Here is a 21,805-nt window from a genome sequence, read left to right as displayed (position 1 = left end):
TTTTACTTTCTGTTGGTGGGATCATTTGTGCCAGTGGCACCTCAAGAGGATAAGTAGATTTGGGTGGTTTTGCTTGCACCACTCTCCATAAGGCAACCAGGGCCCTTGTGACGCTGCTCCATTTTTATTTCACATATAGAGAAAGATCATGTAATTAAGTACAAAATATAATTTGCTTCCATTGTTTTAAGGCTAGCTAACTACTCTTGCAACCAAGGTATTCAGCAAAGTACCTGCACGCAAGTTCTTTACGAGTTGAACTTGCCTCTTTCAGGACCCTAAAGCAGTAAATCTTGTTGGGGAAAAACAAGCATATTCAACAAAATCCTGGTTAAAAACCTGAGTGTACGTATTGCAGGATGCTGGACCTGACTGCTAAGGCTGTGAGTGATGGCTCCGCTAAGGCTGACTCAGAGGCAGCCTGAGCCCCTGCCTGCAGGCCATGAGAGATGCAACTTTTGACCAAAACCACCCCAGTCTTTACATCTTGTACTGGAAAAATACAAGCCAATGCTAGAAATGTGGGTTATCACGAAACCCAGCTGCAGAAATTGTGGGTTGGTGGTGGCTGCTGTTGCAATTCCTGCTGCTGGGATACTTTTCCTGGCTGATTTGCAGAGCACTGGTACAAGTTGCCTTGGCAGCAACTGCCTCCCTTGCAAATCATTAACACTGCACACAGACATTGCACCAGGCAGGATCAGTTCACTAGAAGGAGCTTCTCTAAACGCCATGAATTCCCTGGAAACATGCCTATTTCTAAATGCTGCGAAGAGCCCTGCCACAGCACGTCCCGCTGTTCCACTTGTCCACAGCAACACACTCCCACACTCCCTCACTCCTAGCAACCAACCCCAGGTACAGCTAAAGCGTTGCTGCTGTCAAAGCAGGCTGGACTGCAATCATCACCATTCCCTGCTCTGCTGCTGTCCTGTGGCTGAGTGACCTGGGACAGTTGTGCTTATGGCAGCTGGATGGGACAGACACAGGCAGCAAAGGCTTGGTTCAGGGCCCCTGAGCAGCGAAGCTGAACTGATTAATGTCTCAGTTAATGGCTGAGACAAACAATAATGACAAAACTAGAGGTAAGTGCACCTGGAGCCAGCCATTTCAGACCACCTGTAGAGGGGAAGCTCAGGCTGCGGAGCCTGCTTGCTTCTCTAACAGTGCTGTGAGGAAGAGGTACAGTAAAATCATTGCAAATGTAAACTAGGTGAATTATCACATCTTGAGGGAAAAAGTGATCAGTAGCAGGAACCTTGTGCCCTCTGGCACCTCACATTGGATGAGAAGTTGAGACATTTTTATCTAGGTTGCAGCAATAGGTAAACTCAGTCCTAGGCCAGTTAAACAAAAACGAGCATCATTCACGTCAGCGTGGGAACATCCTTTCCACCAAGCGCTTCATCCTCAGTCAGCCTTCCTGGAAATCCGGCCCATCTTGGTGCGGATGTTTCGTAAGAAGAAGAAAGCCACCGTGCTAGTGATACAGGTGACTTCAGCTACCCAGAAGGCTGTGGCCCAGCTGTAGTGCTTAGCAATTGTACTGAAAGGCAGTCCAGCCAGGAAACCCCCAACTGTAACGAAAAGCAAAGAGAAAGCTAACAACACTTGTGCGCTTCCGTATTATCTATCAATACCTGGTTTTGCATATATAAACATTCCTCAGGCCTGGTTTGAACTTAAAGCACAATGCAAAATCTGTCAGGCACAGCAGGAAGCATCCCTGAGGCTTCCAGCTCCATTACCTCTCTCATTAGGTAGCTTCCCATGATCAGTAACTTGGCACTCAGGGGCTAGACCACGTTTCATCAGGAACATGCATAGGTTTTGTTTGTTCTTTGGGCAAATGGGTATTACTTACCGTTGGCCATGAGGGCCACTATGGCATGGGAGGTGCCACACAGGTTGGCAGGGGCACTTTCATTGGCTATGACTCCAAACAGGGCAATCGGTCCATAAGAGGAAAACCCGAACACAGCTCCCAGGGTCAGAATCCACAGCTGTCAAAGTAAGTTAAAATCAGAAACAGAATCTGTGAATCTCACCACTGTCTGTTAGCAACTGTTGACAATTCTCAGATTCCATACACAGTACCAGGGAGTTTTGACATTTTCAGGTTGACACCAGCTCCCCAGCCTGCAGCCAGAAGAGCTCAAGCCTGTAGAGACCCCACATCTATAAAGCCCAGCTGCATCTCCACCACAGTGTCTTGCTGGCCAGTGCAAGCTCTCCTCACTCCCACAGTTCTGCTCCCCACCCCCACCCCCCACCATGCAACAAATCCTGTGCTGATTTGCAAGAAGGAAACAGAATATCAAAGAGAGAAGGGCAATGAGCCCGGGAAATCACAGGAAAGAGCTGTGAATCAGGTTGCTTTCATAAACAATCCTTGAAATACCAACTGAAAGCTTTTCTCAGTTTAGATGCATGGAACTGATCAGAGCATCTTTATATGTCAGATAACCTCTATTTACTAAACAGAAACAAAAAAAACAAAACCACAATAAACCCCAAGTCTGAACTTCAGTGTTAGCTTATGATCTAAGAAACCCATATGGCCCAAAATTATCAGTCTCTTGTTTGCACAACGAAGAATAAGTAACACCTCCACATTACAGCATGCTTTTAGAACTGCAAACACCATTTCAGTAAGCCCAGGAGGAAGTTAAGTGCCATCTTATTTTTCAGAGGTGAAACAGAAACGAGTTAGGAAAACACTTGCCAGAAACGAAACAAGAATGCATCTGCCAAAGCAGAATCATTCCTCCTGATCTCACCCACAAAACCGCTTAAGGTGGTTACGTTTTACCTGATGAACAGAAGTCCTCAGAACCTTCTGTATAAAACTTAAAAGTTACATAGTTAGACTTTTTAAAGTCAGTTAGTGTACTCAAATTATTATAAGAAAATGTTTCTTTTACAAAACTTACAGTAATCTCTCTCAATGCCCTGGTTCTAAGTTCTGAGGTGCTAACCAACCTCTCAGGATAGGAGTAAGGCAGACCAGGGAAAGAAGAAACAGGCAGAGGGAGAAAAAATGCAAGCAGAAACCTCATGTTCTTTTAGGCCTGTAAGATCAGCTAGAGGTTGCAAGGCTACAGTCCAGAAGTGGTTTTCCTGAAGAAGAAGAAAAAAATGAGAGGAGAAAAGAAGTTTTATTTATTTAGCAATCATGAAGGCAGATGCAAGTCACATCTAATGCAAAGCTGGTAAGGCAGGCTGCCCACAAGAATAGGTTAGCAGGAGCACCCCAAGCCAGACTAAGTCAGCACTTCTCCATAGTGCAAACAAAGAAACCCTTGGGAATGGTGAAGAAAATAGTCGTGCTTCCTGTCATCAAATCTCCCTGTTCCAGGGCTATGCCTGCAAATGATGGCTAGCTGCTGCATGTGAATTACCTTGGGAGAGTCACCTGTGACTGTGACCCGAAAGAGAAACATGGACGCACACATCCCAGCCATCATGGAAAGCAGCAGCGCATGCCGAGGATTCCCATAGCTTGACAGACCCACCTGTGACACAAGGAGAGAAAGCTGACAGTCGGAAACTGGAGGGACTTCTTTTCATACTTGTAGTGACTAATGCTATCCACAGCTCAGTCAGAAACATGGATGGCACATCAACACCACATCTGCTGGCACGCCCTGTTAGTGTGGTTTAAGGGCTGTCCGCAGTCAAACTGTGCTAAACAAAAGCTCTTAGTGATGCACGATATTTCAGTTTTCTGTGACTTCCACCCTGAATTTGGCTCCAGATCCCACCACTAGATTTTAATATGGGTTTTTTTCCAGCCAGAAGACAACTATCAGCAAACAGTTCTCCTTCAACATGAAAATCTGGAGACCACAGTAAAGCAAATAAATTAAACAGATTAAAACATCTCAAACCTGACAGGCATATTGCAACGCCTAACATCTGCACACCTATTCCCCAGCACCTTCTAGAGGGTTTGGCAGCTGTGCCCATGCACATGGCAAAACTTAGTATGGGCTGGTTTCTCTGTTGTGCTCACAGGGACAGCACCCTGCCTGAGCACCTTAGTGAAGCAGCTCAGATTGACACTGTATTACCTGCCCAGCATGCCCGAGGATGCACATGACTTACTTTTGCTACTGCTCTGTCAGAAAGGTATCCAGCAGCAATGCTTCCCACCAAGCCCCCAATCTCCAAGGCACTCATGTAGGAACTGCCTAGAACATAGATGAAGCACAGAACAGCCTATCAAATTTGGTCAAAACAGAAAAGCTGCTGTGGGCTCCAGACCAGTCCGACTGCTGTGGGAGCAGAGCACTTAACAGCTCATCCCTGTTCAGGAATGCCTGTCTGCCAGTCCCAGGAGGGTCCTGGCACTGGAGTGCTTGGTGCATGCAGTAACTCCATTACAAAGTTATTTCAAAAACTGCGTGTATCTAAGCAGAAAACTAGGAGGTGGGCAAACAAGTCCCTTAGGTGGATGGGCCTCTACCCTGGCAAACTCTGGGCAACACCTCCCACATTGCAGCACCAGAGCTTAATAATGCAGCTTTACATCTTACCCACAAGCATGGACTGTCCCCTTTCCTGGATCAGGAACAGCTGTCCCCAATCAGTACAGCATGTTTTCACTCCAAAAACGACCAGGTAGCCTGTTGAGAGCACCCAAAGGTATGGCGAGAGCAGCAGCTCGGTCAAGGTGCTGTTGTCACTGGAGGAACCTGCAGAAAGGTCGGGAGGAACATTAACACAGCCCAAACCACTCCAATTAGTGGCCAAGTATACAGATCTGCAGGCAGGATACAAGCATGAGAACATCCCCACACAGGGAAGTAATCACAGTTGCTGAACGGTAGTGAATGGCTCTACCTCCCCCTTGTTTTGGTGATTTCAGGATCTCTTCTGTCATTTTATCCCACATTAATTAAAGATTTGAAAAGAATAATCAAAACACTACTCTCGGTAATTTTCTTTATTGCAGTTGCCAATAAACCCTTCACAAAGGTTGTTAGAAAAATTACCTCCAGATTCTTTGGGAGAGTTTTTAAGCTGTGCCTGTGAAAGCCACTGCACAGACCAAAGAAAGATGCTGACTTTCAGATGCTACCTTGATTTTTGCATCTGTCTTCCAGGAACACCAACAAACTTGGTCTCCCCAGAGAATGCTCTGGCAAAACAATATTCTTTTCTTATGCAAAGAGGTCAAGTCTGGAAGCACAGTCAGCATGGGACAGCATGGAACACAGGGTGAGTTTTCACTGGCCCTTAAAATCCTACTGAAAATTTGTGTTGCAATTCTCATGTACATGTTCTGCTTTCAAGCACCACAGTCAGTGGTCTGAACAAACATTTACTAACTAGATGTCCTAGGTTAGGACAGAAACACTGAGCAGAGTCCATCATAAGCCAGGGGTCAAGAGAGCCCAAGGTGGGGTGAGGGGAGAACTGCCTGTCCGCTGCCAAAGCGGAGGAGCAGACAGTCAGGCTTAAGGAAGCATTGCCTGCTGTTGTAGTTTTTCTCTCTCCATGACCCCACCAAAACTGCATTCAAAATCTGAGCACACAAAGCTCCACGAAAACAGGGATGCTGGTAGCTGGAAGACATGACATATATGGGGAGAGCCAGTCGGGAGCATCCCAGCAACACACAGGTGGCTGCTGGCAGGCTAAGGAGCAAGGCTAACAGCAGGCTAACCAGCAGGCTTTTCCCCTGTTCTGTCACAGTCTCAGGAATCCCTACACCAGCCCCTTCCCACAAGATCACAGTGGGCCTCGGTTTATATAATGTCTAATTTCAATTACCAGAATAAAGCTGCCAAAATCAAACCTTTACCACCTGCCTGCCAAGCTGTGACTTCAGAAATTGGGGAGGATGGGGGTGGTGGTATGCTGAGAACAACACACCTGTACCAGAATACAGACAGAAGGCACCTTCCCCTGCAGCTGTCTGTTTACATCAAAGTCACATGCTCACCTTTCTTTCCTTTCTTGGCTCCTTGCTCTATGTTGGGCAGCCCAACATCCGACGGCTCATTTTTAATCAGGACAAGGCAAACAAAAGAGACAACCATGCAGGTGAAGCCAGAGAAGGACAAAGTCTTGCGCCAGTCGTAGTTCATAGACACAAGAGCAGCGACAATGGGGCCTAAGCCTCCAGCCAAGTTCATGCTTGTAGATAGGATTGCCCACCAAGTCCCGAACTGGGAAGGCTCAAACCACTGTGCAGCAACAAGAGAAACAGCATGAGGTGTAAGAGAGTGACAGCACACCTGAAAACCCTCCATTGAGGCCCATGATGTGGGGTCAGGGCAATTCAGACACAGAATTCCAAAATCAGGTAGAGGGAACACCCAGACTTTGCTACTTTAGTCATGCAGGGAACTCTAAATGTTACTCAAGTGTCAGCCATAAGAGCTTGACAGGTGCTCACACTGTGAGCCAGCTCAAAGTTATTTCCATTTACAGACCATGAAACTGAGACGTGGGGCAGGAGAGGCAAGTTTAATGGCACATGGTTCTGCGTACTCACTTGCTAGGAACAGCGTCCTCCTGGAGAGGCCTGCTGGCTCAGGAACTTGGATGCATATGCAGAGAGTCACAGGGTAACTTTAGGACTCACTGTTGCACTACGTATCAGACATGATGGGCTCCGCATTGCAACAGGCACTCGGGGCCAGAACCACTTGGGTGGTTCTTGTCAGCAGGAAAATGTCTGAGAGCTACATTCATTAACATCTTCAGAAAACACCATGGCTGTTATTGCTGTTATTTGTGCCTTTCTTTTCCGTGCATCCTGGACAGCCCTCGCCTCATCAGTTAGGGGAGGCTAGGTGCCTTGCAGAGGGGCAATGAAGTTGTTTATCTCTTCCCCACCCCGCCCCACAAGTACATGCAATGCATTCATTCCTGGATTTTACATCTTCCGTGAGCGATCAGCACAAAGCTAACCAATCTCCTTTCCTTCTGTCCTACGGAGAAATCAATCTGTTCCTTTTAGATTGTCACGACCCCCAAGAACACACAGCTTAGAGACTCAACTCACACTGTTCCTCCATCTAACCCAGTTTTCTACCTGAACTACCTGTGATTTGCAATTTCCGAGTTGCCCAAGCCTGCAGAGGGAACTGTTCTCACTGGCCCCTGACACACAGCAAACCCTGACTTGCAGCACCACAGACAAGCAGTCCTGTGTCTCCATGCATAAAATACTTAATTCCAACAAAGTCCGTCTCTACAGGGCAGAACTCTGTTACCAGGAGGTTACTCACTGAACTGAGCTAGACTCAAGGCACATAAGGGCAAGGGCTACAAACTGAATCTTTCCTAGAATAAGCAGATCCTTGTGCACAGAAACTTGTTCCACAGACAGCAGAATGCAGATAGTGCTCTAGACCTCCTTGGCTGGAAGGGAGTGAGAAAAGGTGCGAGTCCCTCTGGATTCTGAGCAAGCATGGTCTGTGCCATCAGCCTTTATATGAAGACAGGTCAAGAGAGCAGTGGCAAGTTCTCTCACCTTTCCCAGCACCCACCTTCCGGAGGATCTTCCCGCAGGGCGGCCAGCCCAGCCCCTGGGCCAGGCCGTTGAGGAACCACAGCCCAGCGAAGGCCATGACGGTGGAACTCCAGGAGAAAACCACGTTGACCAAGCCCACCATGAGGAGGCCGGAGGAGAAGAGCCAGCGGGCGCTCATCTGGTCCGAAAGGATGCCGCTGATGAATTTGCTGATGGCGTAGGCTGCGGACTGGCTGCTGGTGATAAGACCTGCGGCGGGCAGAGCCCGGGGGTGCCTCAGCCCGCGGCACAGCCACCTCCGGCCCGGCGGGGCGGCAGGGCCCGGGACCGACACTCACCCAGGTCGTCCTTCCCCAGCTGCACCTCGGCCATGACGGCGGGCATGACGAACGAGAAGGTTTTGCGGTTGAAGTAATACAGCGTGTACCCCACGAACATGGCCGCGAAGATCACAGTCCGGTACCGCCCGTACCCGCCGGCCGCCATCACGCCGCCCTCCTGCTGGGCCGCACCGGTCCGAACCGCACGGGACCGAGGGGGAACGGCCCCGCCCCGCCCCGCGGAAGCACCGCCCCGCCCCCGCCGCCCCGCCCCGCCCCGCCCGCAGCTCCCGGCACACACAGCACCGCTTGGCAGAGCCTGTCAGGAAGTGTAATTTTTATTTTTGTTTGAAGAGGCCAGGATGGAGAACAATGTCAGATGCACATTCGCAGCCGTCGGACCCCACTCATGTGTGTGGCAGCAGCAGGGACGGTCCAAGGAGGCACGAGGTCACGGCCAGGGACAGGGAAGGTCACACGATGAAGTCGGTCCGAGTGCACAAAATACCGAGGAAGGAGGGCAGTTGCCATTGGACTTTCCAGGTCTGGTTGTTTGATCCGTATCACTGTCCTTGTGACTACAGGATGTGCCAACACGGCCCATCATTCCCTCTCCTCTGCACTCAATGTTGCCTTTTCTCAACTTTTTAAATGATAAACAATATCTTTTTGTCAAGTCTCACTTCATGGTTTTTGGACTATACTACAGAGCACCGACAGACAGTTTTAACAAACAGCCTATGGAAAACAGACACAGCCATATCTCAAAGCACAGATCATCTGCCTCCCCAATTCTGTTCCACCTTCCCATGAACCCAAATATTAATACACCTCCCACCAGCTGAAATCGCACATTTGCTCTAAGTCACGGCCTCATATGCAAAGACAACAGCACTTCAGGTCTATATACTTCTGCAATCATCTTCACAAAAGGTGGGGCACAAAGTTTATATTCCAAGTTACTTCCCAAACCTTAAGATGTTTCTTTACTGCTTTCTCCCCACAGGAAAGTCACTTTGGTGACTTCTGTACTGAAACAGAAACAATTCTTGGTGGGCACTCTGCCACACATAATAAAAGAAAAACAAAAACCAATTCACTAAGTTAGTAGAGGCAAAATCTGCAGAAAGAACCAAAAAATAAATTTACATCTCTATCCCATTATGTTGTCATGCCCTTGTTGTGTTCCACTTACATCATGACTAACCAGGTCCGTAAGAAAAACAAGAAAGTAACTGTGAAATAAATAGATGCTGACACTTGTGGGATTTCAGGGTGTTACAATTCATCGTTTTTCCTGCTTTCTCCTCCAGCTTCTGCCTTCTCTTTTTTGGACCCTGTGTAATGAAGCAAACTCAGTTTCACACTGCAGTTGTTTTCACAGTGTGCAAAGCAGCACTGAGAGTCCCTGACATTCGCAAATTTGCCACAAAACTTGCTGTCCCTGGTACAGGCGTTTTGGGGGTTGATACTCAGCTCCATGGAGCTGAAGACGAACTCCCCGCCTCTGTTAACAGGCCCTGGCATCAGGAGCAGCACAGCAGCTCTCAAGCAGAGCCAGTCTCACAGCCATGGGACTGGCTGCAAACTGCAGGGACAGGGGCACAAAGCAGCAGTGGTGCATAAGAATTCCGCTCTGAACAACAAAAACATAAGGACAGCAAGGAACCAAAATTTGTCTTCCTGTTTGAAGAATTAACAATGGCTTAGCAGTCAGGGGTTCTACCATCATACCTCTTTCAGCTAAAAATCTACAAAGGAGCCCCCAGACACCTTGCACTTGCAGCTCCCAAGTTCCAGATCGTTAGTAAAACATTTACCTACCAGAGCCTGATCCAGGCTTATCATCTATTGCTGCTTTCTCAGCTGTAAGAGGTTCCTCGGCTGGATCAATATCCTCCAATTTGTCTATTTTTAAAGCAAAAAGAAACAAAAATCAAGGGAGAACACACAGAAGGCAAGATGCAAAGAGATTAGGTGAGTTAAGGTGAGGTTAAACCAGCCAGCTGTGGTGCCTCAGCAGGACTGCAATAGCTCACTCTTACATTAGATCACTCTACACCACTCAAGAGAAGCACCACAAATTCCCCTCTGAGTGCCAGGCTTTATATCCCCAGAAGCCCTAGAGACCGACTAGTTGCACAGGCAGGTGACCTTTGGAGCTGTCACTATGAGCAGGATCCCTTGCTCAGACCACAGGAACCAGCAGGAATGCTGACAAGCAGTACTCCAGATTTAAAAGGACCAGGGCACCTGGGAACTGAGGATCTTTGAAAGTTCAAAAAACTGTAAATCCTAGTGTCCCAAGAGATTTTTTTCCCCATGGGTCCATCTAGGTAACAAACCTTTCTCATCAACAATTCATTCTACTCCTTGATCTAGGACAGGACCTTGAGTATTTGCTCTGCACACTGGAGAGCAGTCAATGGCTTATCTTTCCTAGAATTTAACCAGCCAGCAAGACAGGTACTGACCATCCTGGGACATTTATAAATAACTGCTGTTTCTTCACAAAAAAAACCAAACAAATGGTGGGGGGAAAAGGACACTGCAACACATAGATTTTCGCGGCTGTCTTCGAAAACTAAGAGCAAAATAATTTAATCCCACAGTTAACTGTTGTCCTCCCTTCTTTAGTTCCCTTTCAATCAAGATAAACACTATGTTACATGTAATTATATAACAGAGTTACATACATGCTCCCCACCTGCTCCTTACCTTCTTGTTTCCCCTCCGTAGGAGGGATAGTATTCTCAGTCTCAGGGGCTGCTGTAGTATTCTTGCCTGAATCAGTTTTTGTGGCGTTCTTCTCCCTTTTGGGTTTTGGTTTTGCAAACTTGGCTTTATTCAGGAGATACTGCACTTCCCTGTCCAGGGCTGCTATCTTGAACTCTATATCTTTAGACAGCAGCACAGGTTTCTCAGTAGGAGTGAGCTTGTCCTGTTCAGCCAGCGTCTCATTTTTCCAAATCTGTGGGATGCGAGGAAAGAGGTGCTTTTGGAATGCTTCTGGGCTCCAGGAACTGCTGTATATCACAGTATCTCAAAGTCACTGCCCCTGGCTGTTCTCCTTTACTCAGGACAGCTCTGCTCCCTGCTACATTTCCACCAACCTCTCAGTTACCCAGACACAGGACAAAGAGAAACAAAACCCAGTGCCTGCCTTTAAAAACCGAGTCCAGTCAGATGACTGGGTTCCACCCCCACCCTGAAGACAATTCCACGTGCAACACAGGAAACACTATTCTCCCCAGACATGCTGGGGTCAGGTTGGGCATTAGGAAACACTGAAACACACAAAAGGTTTGTCGGCACGAAAACAGAACATGCACATTATACTCCACGACTTGAGTCAAAGTATAGGACAGGAAACATAACCCAAACTGCCACCCCACCCTCCCCCAGCATCACTCCATCCTTCAGTACCGTTGTTTCATTGATGGCTTTTTCCAGTGTACTCAGTTCCACTTCTGTGAATATCTGGTCAGACTCTGGAATCATTCGGGCTCCCCTTGTAGATAAGAAAGCTTACTTTGGTAAGCCAAGCAGACTGCCCATTGGTAACTCTGCATTTACAGCTCCAGTAATACAAAAACATCACAACCACCATGCTGGACCCTTCCTGCCCCCCATTTTGGACAGAGCTCATGTGCACCTGTTCACAGGTCCTGCAGAACAGGACACCAGGGAGCACGGCTCTGCTCACTTCTTCTCAGGAAGTGCTACCACCTTTCAGACCACATTCACTCTGGGGTCTCATTCTGCTGGCAGCTCCTACATGACCAGTTGCATGACATTCCTTCTCAAAAGCCTGCCCTTACCTGAGAAAGATGATGGAGTGATTGAGCAGACTTTCCAGGGCAGCCAGGCGTTCTGGCCACTTTCTCCTTTCCTCAACACGGAAGAAAAGGTTCCTACAAAGCTTTTTCAGCTCTGAAAGCTTGTCTTTTAGCTCCTGAAAATGGGGGAGAGGAGAAAGCAAACAGTTGGACCACTGTCTAACATTGACAAGTTCACAAGTTTTAACTGCATTTGTTGTTCACTCTAACAAATACACCCTTTCAGTGCAGTAAAAAGAGACACACGACTAAGCTTTCGGTGGAATCAACAGGCTCCTGCTGAAGTTCTAGTAGAAACATCCATGGCTGGGACAACTTCTTTTGTTCTGTGCACAATACATTGAAGAAGCAAGAAACTCTCAAGAACCAGATTACAAAGGCTCTGTCGGCCTCTGCGGTCATTTCCACATCAGTAAGAGCTGACTGGTACCCTGACTGCACACAGCAATACCTTTGTTGCAGCTGCATAGCCCTCCTCCTCCATCCAACTGGAAGCTTCACTAAGCTTTTTGGAAATTTCTTCTCTCTGCTCCTCTGTTGAGACAAACTGATACTCCTCTTGGTAAAGCTTGTCCTAAAAAAACAGAGCAAGCACTCTGGTCAAACACCACTGAGCCTGGAAGCATAAAGCATCCAGAGCACTTACTTGCAACTAGGCGTCCTAGACCCTCCTAAATCTGAGCTCTGCTCCTAGCATTGCCAGGAGCACAATGGTAATATACCACGTATAGACACACCCACATCCCATGATGGTAATGCTGCAACAGTCATTATTTCACACATGCGTAATACTAGCTGCTTCTTCTGCACAACAGTTCCCAAGAAGCTGTAGCTTCTTTACAGTCTGAGGGCAATGTGTTAGATGTTGGGTTCAACATGTTAGACATGCTGAAGGGAAGGTTCATTTTGTATTGAGGAAACATGGACCTGGGAAGCCTAATAGCATCAGAGAAAGTAACCGAAAGACAAAACCTAGGCTCTTCAAATCAGCTTCCCCCAGCTCAAACAAGTCCCCTGCACTCAGATCAGCCAAAAGCTGTGAAAAACACTTCTACTGCTCTCCTGGAATTCTCATTTCTTTATATCCCTCTCTTACCTGGGTCTCAAAGATGAATGACTCCAAGCTGTTGGCTGATTTTTCTCTTTCCTGTTTCTCTAGATCTCTGATCGTCAAGTCTTGGAGTCTAACATGCAAAGAGAACAAAAATCAAAGGTAGCAAGTGCCTTTGGTTGAGCAGCACATCACACACACCAGCTTTTGAGGTCAGCAGCCCTCTATATGAACCATCCATGGCAAACCATTCCAAAGCAATTCACTTCCTTTATCTAGAGTTCTAACTTAGCAGAGCCATTTCAAACATACTTTTTCATTGAGCTCTTCAGTTCATCTTCCACCAGGTCAGGCACATCATTTACATCCAGCTCCATTGTGATCTCATGGACAAGCTTCTGCTTCTTGGGTGCTTTGATCTTCTCTTCCTCTGTTTTGGTAGCTGTGCTGTCACTGGAACTTCTGGATAGTTCTTCCTCTTTTGCAGTTTCTCTACTTTCTTTGGGATGCTGTAACACAAAGTACATTCTCAAGCAAGGGAACAGATTTACAGATTCTGCAACTTTTTTCAAAGGCAGGACACATCAGAGAAGGGAAAATTCCACCAACAAAATGCCATTTCTTAAGTACTAAAACCAGTCCCATTCCTGCAATCTGATGCTCACCTGAGGCTCTAATTTCTCGCCTTCTTCCTTTCTCTGTGACTCTACTTTCGGAGAGGCAGTTTCTGCTTGACCAGAAGACTGCTGTTTGTCTTGTCCCTGCTCTCCACCTACATCTTCAGTAGCGCTTTTCTGGTCTTGCTTCTCCACCTGCTCTTCTTTACCTGTTTCTGCTAGGCTCTCTTCCTCTTCCTGGTGATCACAAGCAAGTAAAGGGGAAAGCAAAACAGTGTTTTAAGTGTAGAAATTCCATGCAATGTTTCATAGAACAGGTAATTCTACATAATTGCCACAGCAAGACAAAAGGGCTCCCTTCCATTAGCAGTCACCCTGGGGCTCACCTGAATAGAGTCTGTCAGGTTCTCCCCGGTCTCTGGTATAGGGCCACCACCCCCAAACAGGCTTGAGATGGTGTTTCCAAGTTCTATTATGGTAGACAAAAATTTCAGAATATTACGTATGCAGAGGAAGAAAGTCATCTTCAGCTCTCAGTCCTTCCCCTCACAAACACAGTGATCACCAAGGGGCTCCCTTGGTGGTGTAGGTGAGCTTCATACGCTCCAGAGTCATCCTTCTCCAACCTCCCTCCCTGTCCTTGTGTGCACAGACAGCCACACCCAAAACCCAAAGAAACACAACGTAGCCACTACAGGTAACAAAACAGTCAGTATGAAAACCAAAGTTCAGCATTTACTTGTCAGGGTTGACTCCTCCTCTGGCTTGTCTTCCACCAAGGTCTCAAACACAGATTCCACCTTGGAAATAAAAGCTCAGGATTAGTTTTAAGCAGGGACCAAAGAGAGGGACAGAACTGAAAAATACATCAGCTGACAACCATCCCAATGGGTGGTGCTTACCCGGTCAAGACTCAGTACACCACTCTCATCCATGTTGAAGTGTGCTTTGATACCTTTGGATTCATAGTCCGAGTACTTCTTGAAGCTATCCCCAACTCCCTTTAGCCTCACCGTAGTGAGATTGAGGGAACCAAAAACTCTGATGACAGAGAGAAAAAAGCAGAGACAGAACTCAGGATAATAGTGCTGCAGAACAGCCAATCCTTGCTCATGCTCATGCTCATGCTGGCAGCGATGGGCAACTGCATAAAGTAAGAACTGGTAGGGCTCGGTTTGCTGAAGGACATGCAACTCAGAGAACAGATGTGCCAGTCAAACACACTGGCAGTACATTTCCAGCCAGGCAAGTTGCGTTGTCACAGAACTGCTGGCTTGGGTGCTGGGCTCAACTCACCGCAGGTCATCCTGGTTCAGGAATGTCAGATCTCCGTAGTTGACATAGAACTCAAAGTCATCTGTGTAACGGTTGAAAGTGATTACTTTGCGCTGGGGATAGGGTGCCATGTGCTGGAACAAAATCCTCTTGTTATGCTTTAAACTCCTGGATTTATCATCCTCCTCAACTTCACGAGTAAACTCCACCTGCATCACAAACAGAAAATAAGACTCAGCAACTGCAAATTCTAGTATCTTACATCAGCAGCATTTGGCTGTTCTGCCTCATGCAAAAGTTGGGGGGCAGGCAAATATTCCTCAATTGATGTTTCCATATGCCTGGCTCCTTGTATACTGCATTTCTACAATACAGAAGACTTTCTTCTGCTTTATTAGACTGGCAGAAAGATCTCCAGAGCTTCCATATTCAAAGGAAGCCAACGGGTTCCAATCTGGACCATTTTTCCCAGCACAGCCCTATACCTTGCACAAGAGAAGGAAAGCCAAAGGTTACCTGGATAGGAAACACAGCAGCATCCCGAACAATGAAGGGCTTCACCTTAAAGGCTTTGCTCAGAGCAGCTGCCTGGTAGACTGCACCCATAGCAGCAGCCTCATCTGCATTGATATTCTTGCCCAGTTCTTCTCTATGAAGGGAAAAGCAACAGATATGAAGTTTGCGGCCTCTCCATAAACAGCAGCTTGTCAATGAGAAACAGACTGGAAGGGGGCCTCACATACTCACTTGCCCACAGCTTTCAGCAAAACCTCCTGCACTTTAGGGACCCGTGTAGCACCGCCAACTAGAATCACCTGGTCAATTCCATCCTAGGGATTGGAAACAGTCACCTTGTCTTAAGAAAGCAATTTTGGAAAACTAAGTCCAGGGCTTCCTTATGCTCCTTCCCCAGTAACCACGTGCTGACATGGTGTTCTGAGAACACCCACACTACACCCTGCTGTCCCAGTGCAGGCTAGCACCCAACAGATCTCAGGTAGACATAAGCTGTGCCAACAACGAGGCACCTGAGGTCTGGTCTGTCAAATAGTGACAATGTGACCTCAAGGCCACCTGAAATATGGAGCTTGATTCAAATTAGACAAACTGTAGCTCAACGCCAGAGGAGATAGTGACCCCAAGAGCCAGTTGGACCAGAACAGACAGAAATCCAGACTCTAAGAGGTAACTCACTGTCTTGCATTAAATATCAGAAACCAAAGCTGCTCAAGAGAGTCATGGCACTCTGGAAAGTGAGCACTTAACCCTGCAGTGACTCCCTCCAAAGGATTGCCCCAGGTTTGCTCCAACTGCAGCCCACAACAGGGCTCCCTTTAGGGAGCATGCAAAGGAAAAGCCCAAACACCAGTAATTCTCTTTCCAGATCATTCAGTCAAAACTTCAGGAGTCAGACCAGAACCAGTATCCAAGACAAAAAAAGAAAAGATCATTATTTCAAACCTAGAGCACAAGAGTAAAGTGTTTTAAGAGAAAGAAGCCCCTCCTCCAAGTCCTTAATTTTTGGTGGATAGTGCAGGGGAAGTGCAACACACTCCTGCTTGATACTGCAGTAGGCAAACTCACTGTAGCACCAACATTGCTGTCACAATAGCAGGCATCTACCTCCCAACAGTCCTGATAACACAACGACTGATGCCTCAATCATGATGTGACAGCAGCTCCACACACAGAAGCTTCAGGCTTCACAATGCACTTTCTTAAACACACCATGTTCATCTCTGCGCTACTCAGAGCCTGCTGCACGGGTCCTGGGACGCGCTTGAACAAGTCAGAGCACAAATCCTCAAATTCTTGTCTTGAGACCTTGGCTTTGAAGTCTATGTCATCCAGTAGTCCCTCAATCTGTCCAGGAAAAAAAACCAGCCAGAATGAAATTAATTGTGAAGCATTCTCCAAGCAAAATCTTTGCCCAGTGTGCAAAAAGTTCTGGCTTTTGTAACACACCCAGACCTGACCACATTCATCTGAACCCTACCATTGCTAAGGTGAAGAGAGGATGGAACATGGGTGTAACGGACAGCTTCTCTCAGTGAAAGTTTATTTAACATACTTGACACGAATAACTCTTCTTCAATCCACTCAATCACCGGTGCTACCAAGTGGGCACAAGCTGAGAGGGACCACCGGGAGCGATGCTCCTCAGCAGACCTGCGCTGCAGAGGGACAGTATTCCCTTACACCAGTCCTCAACCCACACTTAGCCCAAAAAAAGCAGGAACCCCAAGCAGAAGGTCAGACCTGTGCCATGTGGTCAGCATTTGCACTCAGCACAGTTTTCAGGCGGTTGGCCTCCTTCAGCAGTTTGGCCATGGCCCGAGGATTCTTCCGGACATCTTTTGAAGGGTGCTGCTCATTAAACAGTTTTGCCAAGTAGTCCCGGAGACGAAGCTCCATCTCTAAACCTCCAAGAGTACGGTCAAACCTGAGCAGAAGAACAAACAGAATAACTGAAACCAAACTGAAGTACAAACAAATTTCATATATTATTTCACAAATATGCAGAACAGCAAGTGGTCAAAAGTAGCTGCAGTATTATCAGCCGTGATGATTGTAACAGAATAATGGTTGTCGCCAAAATAACACAATAGAAAGAAAGAAAGGAAGAAAGCAAGCAAGAAAAGATTCACCACCACAACAGCCTTTCAACAGGAAATTTTATTATTTGAGGTAAATGCCTTATTGCCATGCATGTCAAACAGCTGAGAAGCCACAGGACCACTGCATCAGGTCCCACGTATTTTCTTGAAAACAGCAATATAATTGCTTTGGAGTTAAAATTGCTGGACTGGCTATGCACAGCACCCTTCTCTTTATTTGGCAATGCATTAAGTACACTGCATTTTCATTCTTATCCAGAAACATATTCCTTTTTAAAACTGACACACTCTATAAGATTACATGAAATAGAATAAGCTTACATGGCTTGAGGCTATCAAAATGCAAACCTAAAGCAAACTAAGTACACTGGTTCCCTCCTGGCATCCTGGAAGTTCTCAGTTACCTTCTGCACAAGACAGCAACACCAAAATTGTTCCCAACTGGAGCCTTCTTGCTCTGAATGTTTCCTACTCAGCCATCCAAATTACTGTACTGAAGCCTTACTGCAAAATTCTACATGATGAAGAGACTGTGAAACAAATGGTTTCTTTCCTGAGACCCGTGGGGTTTGTGCAACTTGTATGGAATTCTTACCCAATGCCTTGGATCTGCAATTGAGGTTGGGTTCCCGAGTCCTTAGTTTTCACTGTCTGATACGTAACAATAGTACAAACAGTGCTTCCTGCTCCCATGTCGTAAAACATGATATTCTGAAAAGAAAAGCTAGGATGGTGAAGCAGAAACACCTGGATATCCCCCACGAATAAGGAAAGAACCCTTCCAGCATGATACAGGCCACAACTATCCACTCCCTAGACTGACTTTATACCCTAAAGGCAGGACTCAGACCAAACACAGATGTTCAGGGTCATGTTTGACAGAAGGAGACAAGAAAACTTCTCATCTTTGAACATTTCATAGTTCAAAACCCCAAGTTTTGCTCTTTCTTCAGCCTCAGGAAAACCACATACTTCTGAGTCAGTGCTCCAATACCTCAAGTAATCACTACTGTTATTTCCCCCAGTTGATGGGCAAGGAACAAATACAGGTTTACAAAATGGGAACTCCCAGCACCTGCCCTCACTCCAGAAGCTTTCAGGCTTTACCACATATGCACACAGGGTTTAATCTCTTTGTCTTGTTGACGAACACATGAAAACAGAGGAGCCTGGTTGACCAGCAGAGTCCACTTTAAGTTCTTTAGATTTTCTCTGCAGCACTTTCTCCCCTCCACACAGGCAACTTGGCAGAACTCTCCGCATCTCCCAAATGCACCTACCTGTGCTGTGGCATTGATGTCTTTCCTCCTAAAAACCCCATAGTTCAATGCTACAGCCGTGTTATCGTTGATCAGCTGTAGCACCTTGAGGTCAGCCATGCGGGCGGCATGCAGAACTGCTCTCCTCTCTGCTTGGTTGAAGTAAGCAGGAACTGTGATCACCGCATCTTTGATGGGCTGCTCTGAAACAGTTGCAGGGAACTCTGCATCAGTTGTAGCCACATGAAAAGACTTGTTGAGGTGGAGTGACAGCAGCAAACCCAGAAGACCCGAGGTAAACACTCATACAGAATGCAGTCCTGCACTAGCAGCCAGGATCCCTAAGGATGAATCTCTGTATCCTGCTGAAACCAAGCAGACCTGGCATATTCACACAAAGCCACAAGTCTACTGACCTCTCTTTCATGTGTCAGGATACTATCAAATGCTCTGGATAGCCTTCCATTTCAACAAATAATATCTTCATGGAGCCTCACATTGTCACTGGATCATATTTACTGTCCAGTAAAATGTCTTTAGACTGGCTGTAGTGTCACTAACCACATGACACAGCCTCCTAGTAATTTATCCAGTTTTCATTACTATGGTATTTCATTAGCAACACAGCGTGAAATATGCATGACAGCCTCTTCTCTGTCAGCAAGCTTCACAGCAAACGACCATTTTTTCTCTTTTAGTTCAGCTCCAGCAGCAAGTCTCCATCTAGAACAGCTACAGTACATCCTTCACAGAGCCACTTCCACCCTCCCCTGCAGCCACCTCCCATGTGCCTCCCCTCTGATCACACATGGGAAAAAGAAAACACTTTTCTTCAGAGACTGCCTGTAAGGCTCCTTCATTGCAAGGATAGGTGGTAAATGAGGAGTCTGCCCCAAAGAGTAGGATTAAGATCCCAAACTTGCATCATATTAGAAACAAATGATAACTGGATAGCTGCTAAGTCTTGCTTACAGCTCGCAGTCAGAGACAACCAATGCCCCGTTTCTAAAAACCTTAGGTTTTTGAACTCTTTGGTTTCCACTTGAATCCTATAATGTACAAACATATACACAGACAAGGAAAAGCTAAATCCTTCCAACCTGCAAATTCCTCAGCCAGACCACGTGAATAGTTCAGAATCATCCCCAGCATCTCCTCGGGAGAATATTGTATCGTTCTACAATGGGAAAGAAAGTGATGGCATCAACAGTGAGCTGCAGAAGCCTGGCAGCCAAAGTTCATCCCACAAAAAACCTAAAACCAGCCACTTACGGGGACAACTTGAAAATAACAGTCTGTCTTGTCTCATCCTTCACCAGCTCATGCTCTGGGAATCGGGACTGGTACAGCGCCACGTGGGGATTATCAACCCGCTTACCCAGCAGATCCTGGAAGTATCGGAATGCCACCTTGGGAGTCCTAATGGACTGCAGAAAAAAAACCCCACATCATCCACTTGCATTCCTTCAGCTACACTGTTCTCAAATCAACCCCTCCCAGGCTATGTGGGGAACAACTCTTGCTCTGTGAGTAGGAGCACACAGCCACTACACAGAGCCAATGACACATCAAGGAGATGAGAAGCACAGGACAAAAATAAAACTCCCTGGCTCAAACACTTATCACAACGTGGGATACCTGTATTCTGTGAACAGGAACTCTTACCATCCCCAGCGCACTATCGCCAAAGAGACGCTCGTTCTCCTTCAAGGAAACAGCCACGGGCGTTTTCCTTCTTGACTCCCTGAGGAAAGAGAAGAAGGAATAAACCAGGTGAAACAGTTGAACGTTCCAGTCTCCAGTGAGGAAGGATGTTGTTCCTGTTCCAGAAGAACTAAGGGAAAGTGCTCGGATACCTGCTGTGGAGAGAGGGGTCAGCCTCCGCTCAGCTGGCTACCTCCACCCCCTTCACTGCTTTGATGAGACTTTATTTTTGCTTTCCTCCATCCATAAGCAAGGCAAGACTCTCATTCTATCTGTGAGTGCCAAATTCCATGGAGGTGGGTGAGAAATCTTGTTATTGCTAGACTCGCAAAAACCGAGGATGCTCCTGATTGTATGTCCTCTCTCACCTGCAGATTCCTCATTCAGTGTCTTGAGGATAGGCTGCAGCAGCAGCTCAATGCAAGAAGAGATTTACCTGTTTCACAATTGTGGGCTCTGAACAGCTGCAGCAAAACAAACCTGGCTCAGGGCTCCCTTGTGGGGAACTGAGAATCAAGGGCCAGGTGGGAATGTGACTGGTGCCCTTCTGGGTTTGCACCACAACGTGTCCTTAAACACGTGGGCTTTCGGCACTCGGTTGAAAGGTGCCCAAGGCGCACCCGGACACCTCAAAGGTGAGTTAACAAACTGCCATGGACGATGACCCGCAGCTGCCCACCTGGGGCAAGACTGAGTCACAGCCCTGAGTGGAAGGATGGTAGCCTTCCCCTGGCAACAGAGGAACAGGGATGGCCGAGTCCCAGCCACCCCCACTTCCCGCCCACTCCCGGCGCTGGTGGGGGGAACTACAGCAGCGGCAGGACAGACCGGGTTCAACCCCGGAACACCTCCCGCGGCAGCGCTCGGAGCACTGGAACAGCCCCTCACTTGTTCAGGACGATCTCCATGGGCACCCCAGGCTTCACGATGGCGATCTTCATCGACTCGCTGCCCACGTCCACCGACATCACCGCCACCGGCTCTGGAAACAAACCCTCAGTGAGAACCTGCTCCCGATGTGGGCGGCCAAGCCAAGGACGTGCCCGGACAGGGCGCTGGGGCGGCAATTAAGCACCGGCCGCTGCTCCCCGCCGGCCCTACACCGTCGGCGCCGCGGCCCAGGCTGGAAGTGCCCCAGAGCTGCCCCCTCCCCGCACGTACCTGCGGCTGGCAGGAGGCAGAAGAGAAGCAGCCAGGGCAGTGCCCAGCCGGGCAACAGCGCCATGCTCGGCACCGCTTAGCTGGACTCGGCTCGGCTCGGCTCAGCTCGGCCCTGCTGGACTCGACTGGGTTCGGTTGCCCTCGGCACTAGTCGGCTTGGCTCGGCTGGACTCGACTCGGCCCGGCCCGGCGCGCGGAGCTGCCCCGCCGCGGCGGCCCCGCCGTCTCGCCCCGCCCTCACCTGCACGCGGCACGCACCCATTGGCGCGGCCGCCAGGGCCAGCCCCGCGCGCCAATCCCGCGGCGCGCGCGCGTCCATTGGGCCACGTCGGGGGAAGTCGGAAGCAGTCAGGACAGGGAAACCGCAGCCCCATTGGCCGAGAGATTCGGGGGCGGGGCCGCCGGGGTCGGCCTGAGCGGCGCGCGTGCTGGCGACACGCGTGCGCTTGCGCGCACGCCGCACAGCAACCGA

At 48.0% G+C, this 21,805-nt stretch overlaps 2 protein-coding genes across 3 annotated transcripts; both read right to left on the bottom strand.

Annotated features, from left to right (window-relative positions):
• Positions 1-105: 105 nt before the first annotated feature.
• On the bottom strand, positions 106-8,048 carry SLC37A4 (solute carrier family 37 member 4). Of its 2 annotated transcripts, XM_085081874.1 has the most exons (9): positions 7,828-8,048; positions 7,506-7,738; positions 5,951-6,194; positions 4,539-4,697; positions 4,108-4,193; positions 3,402-3,515; positions 3,055-3,120; positions 1,865-2,003; positions 106-1,577 (listed from the first exon to the last, which is right to left on the bottom strand). In XM_085081874.1, the coding sequence occupies exons 1-9, from the start codon at positions 7,973-7,975 to the stop codon at positions 1,411-1,413; spliced, it is 1,356 nt and encodes a 451-aa protein (XP_084938000.1). In that variant the 5' UTR covers positions 7,976-8,048; the 3' UTR covers positions 106-1,410. The 2 variants fall into 2 exon arrangements, with proteins under 2 accessions (XP_084938000.1, XP_084938001.1); XM_085081875.1 differs by lacking the exon at positions 3,055-3,120 and having other exon boundaries at positions 7,828-8,047.
• Positions 8,049-8,131: 83 nt separating this feature from the next.
• On the bottom strand, positions 8,132-21,577 carry HYOU1 (hypoxia up-regulated 1). Its single transcript, XM_085081870.1, has 24 exons — positions 21,334-21,577; positions 21,061-21,154; positions 20,134-20,212; positions 19,741-19,895; positions 19,569-19,645; positions 18,490-18,671; positions 17,805-17,920; positions 16,851-17,034; positions 16,320-16,454; positions 15,339-15,421; positions 15,108-15,240; positions 14,613-14,800; positions 14,219-14,357; positions 14,056-14,116; positions 13,703-13,785; positions 13,365-13,553; positions 13,012-13,208; positions 12,745-12,832; positions 12,100-12,222; positions 11,631-11,764; positions 11,236-11,320; positions 10,528-10,780; positions 9,634-9,717; positions 8,132-9,146 (listed from the first exon to the last, which is right to left on the bottom strand). The coding sequence occupies exons 1-24, from the start codon at positions 21,395-21,397 to the stop codon at positions 9,088-9,090; spliced, it is 2,985 nt and encodes a 994-aa protein (XP_084937996.1). The 5' UTR covers positions 21,398-21,577; the 3' UTR covers positions 8,132-9,087.
• Between the last annotated feature and the right edge of the window lie 228 nt (positions 21,578-21,805).

Source organism: Lichenostomus cassidix, chromosome 24, assembly GCF_008360975.1.
Source record: "Lichenostomus cassidix isolate B80296 chromosome 24, HeHo_3.0, whole genome shotgun sequence".
NCBI lineage: Eukaryota > Metazoa > Chordata > Aves > Passeriformes > Meliphagidae > Lichenostomus > Lichenostomus cassidix.
Note: the sequence above shows the minus strand (reverse complement) of the source record. Positions and strands in the feature narration are given on the sequence as shown.